Genomic DNA, 2,725 nt, shown 5'->3' on the forward strand with positions numbered 1-2,725 from the left:
GTCTTTGACTGACGGCACAGATGTTCCTGCTGATCCTGTTCTGCACAATGTGAAAATTAAAATCAGCTGGCGTCAGAAAACTGAGGTTTCATCTACATCATTTGCTTATCCCATGTTGAAGTCATTTCAAGCCTGTGTGGAGGGAGGGCGCATTACCTGAGGCATGTGGAAACCACTACCATCCTTCGAACCGAGCCTGCATCATTTTCAGACTACTCTTAATATTTGTTTGTGTGTGTTTCAGGAATTCTATGTTCATATTGGAAAGGCTGGCCATGGATATTTGGAAGTATTCATTTTGATTTTACTTATTTTTTTTATTTTTTTTTAAATAGTAAATATATGTACAATTTATATATAATCCATTTAGATATAATCTATATGTTTATTTTACTCATTGTTTCTACACTTTGTGGCAAAGAAAAAAAAAGTTAATCAAAGTATAGAACATCACTAATTTATATTTCAGTGTACCTACTCTATGTGACTAAAAAACTATTTTTCTTACACATTAGGATCAATAAAATCTTCCTATAACATTCCTATTGTAACAAAGTTTTATTAAAAAGGTTTATATATTGTTCTTCCTTGAACCACATTGTTTTCCTCTGTATACTTGTCAATCAAATATGTTTTCTTTCATAAATAAGTTGAACCAATGAAACCAATAGAACGATTACCACAAATTAGAACGCTGGTTGGAAATTGTGAAGCGGATGTTGGTACTTGTCCAGTAGGATCATGTTCCACATTTCTAAAGTTTTCAATATTTTGCCCGGATGACGGATACATATGCCCCGAAACAGAAACCCGAATCAAAGACTGTGGAGAGTTTGGAAGCAGACCTTACGAATACGTCATGCAATGTGGATGCTGTAAGGATACTGGTATCGTTGTCACAGGTGTTGTAAAAGATCAAGTCACTCAACAACCAGTAGATAAAACACTTGTCTTTTTAGACTTCAGCAGAAGACCTATAATCACCGGGGTAAATGGTATGTTTAAAACTGCAATTGCGTCAAGCGTCCGGCGGATCGTTATAAGAACTAAAAACAGAAATTACTTGGAAGCTGTCAAGGTTGTTGACATACCAGAGGGTTTCAGGGGTCCTGTGCAAATTGAAATTTTCGTCATTATGAAGTCCGATCCAGTGAAACTCGATTCAACTGAAAGTACAGTACTTTCTCTTTCATCTAATCCACTAGACCCAGAAGCCGGTAATACACTTGTTGAAATTAAAGCTGATTCATTCATTTATAAAAATGGAAAGCAATATCAAGGCGCGGTGAAAGCAAGCATAACTTTTATTGACACAGAAAATAACCTCGACATTGAAGTTCCCGGAATATTCCAAACCGCCGTTGGAAATTCTGTTGAACCTCTTATCACCGATGGTGTATTTTCTTTCAATTTTGAAAGTGCTGATGGAATAGCACTCGAGCTGTCTGCACCAGTGACAATTAAAGGACGAGATGGTATGAAAGTATGGAAACTTAATTCGTTTACTGGTTTATGGGAATTAGTTAGACCCGTTGAAAAAAGAAGGAAGCGACAAGTTTCCCTTGAAGATATCTTCAGAATTGAAAGCGATCGTTGGTACAATATTGATAAGATTCCTGGCGCCCCAAGATGCTACTTTAAAGGTAGAATCTTCGATGAAATGAGTGGAACGGAGATAACAAGCAGCAGTACTGCATCATTTAGGCCAGAAATAACTGCATACACAACTGTCAAAGAACGTTTGCGTCTGTATTTCAAATACACAACCAAACCAAGTACAACATGTTATGAAGTGAGATGCCCACTAGTCAGCGATCCTGATGATAACCTTGCTGGTTTTATCAACATGTCTTCAACAGAGGTTGTTTCAATTGGGGGTGTAAATGTTCCAATCGTTGCTTATCTTACTCCAAAAGAACTTGTTGACTATGACACTGCAGTTATACAGCCAAAACTTTTCAATGTTCAGTATAAGATTGCACCAAATGATTTGGACATTTTCGTTAATTTTGTTTCCGACATTGATGGGCCTTTCTACAGAAACAAGAATATTTGCGAAAGTTCAAGTATAACACAGCCTGCTCTTCATTTCTTTAAAGCAGAATTGCCTAGCTATTATCCTGTCCCTGATGATGCTAAAATTTGCACAGCCAGGATTGCTTTTAGAGATGGTGATGACTTTTATCGTTATATTTCATCCTTAGATTATTTGCCAAATGTGACGGGAATCAGCGAGTGGGAACAAGGTGGATCCAAACTCTACTATACAGATGTTGCTCAAATGGAGCTATTTAAAGATAGGAATGCTACTGTTGTTTTCATATGTCTTAAATACAGGTGTAGTCAAGAGAATGAACTAACTACCGTATTCATCTCTGAAAAAGAGGTGTTTCTTTTGACTGATGATAATTCATTTCAAGAATATCGCTGTTACGGAAAACGCGCAAATACTACCTCTAAATTGATAAATATTGGAGGTAGATTTTCTACCATCGAAGGTTCATTCAATGCACCTGTCAACGTCGATACAGGTCCAGATTTTTATAATACGGAGGTCAACGATTGCAAAAAGGAGACAGACGCTACATTATTTGCTTATGAATTGTATTGTAGGTTATGGCAAACACTTGCCAAATGAGCATTTCCTTAACATTTTATGCAGCCATTTGAAAACTGTAAACTATTTTGTCTGAAATATATTATTATGTCAATGATTAAAAAACTA

The 2,725-nt window shown here is 36.4% G+C and overlaps 1 protein-coding gene across 1 annotated transcript; it reads left to right on the top strand.

Moving 5' to 3' along the window:
* The first annotated feature begins 250 nt into the window (after positions 1 to 250).
* On the top strand, positions 251 to 2,725 carry LOC132726682 (cartilage intermediate layer protein 1-like). Its single transcript, XM_060712029.1, has 2 exons — positions 251 to 289; positions 651 to 2,725. The coding sequence occupies exon 2, from the start codon at positions 659 to 661 to the stop codon at positions 2,636 to 2,638; it is 1,980 nt and encodes a 659-aa protein (XP_060568012.1). The 5' UTR covers positions 251 to 289; positions 651 to 658; the 3' UTR covers positions 2,639 to 2,725.

Source organism: Ruditapes philippinarum, unplaced genomic scaffold (assembly GCF_026571515.1).
Source record: "Ruditapes philippinarum isolate M1 unplaced genomic scaffold, ASM2657151v2 ctg3300_1_1_1_1, whole genome shotgun sequence".
NCBI lineage: Eukaryota > Metazoa > Mollusca > Bivalvia > Venerida > Veneridae > Ruditapes > Ruditapes philippinarum.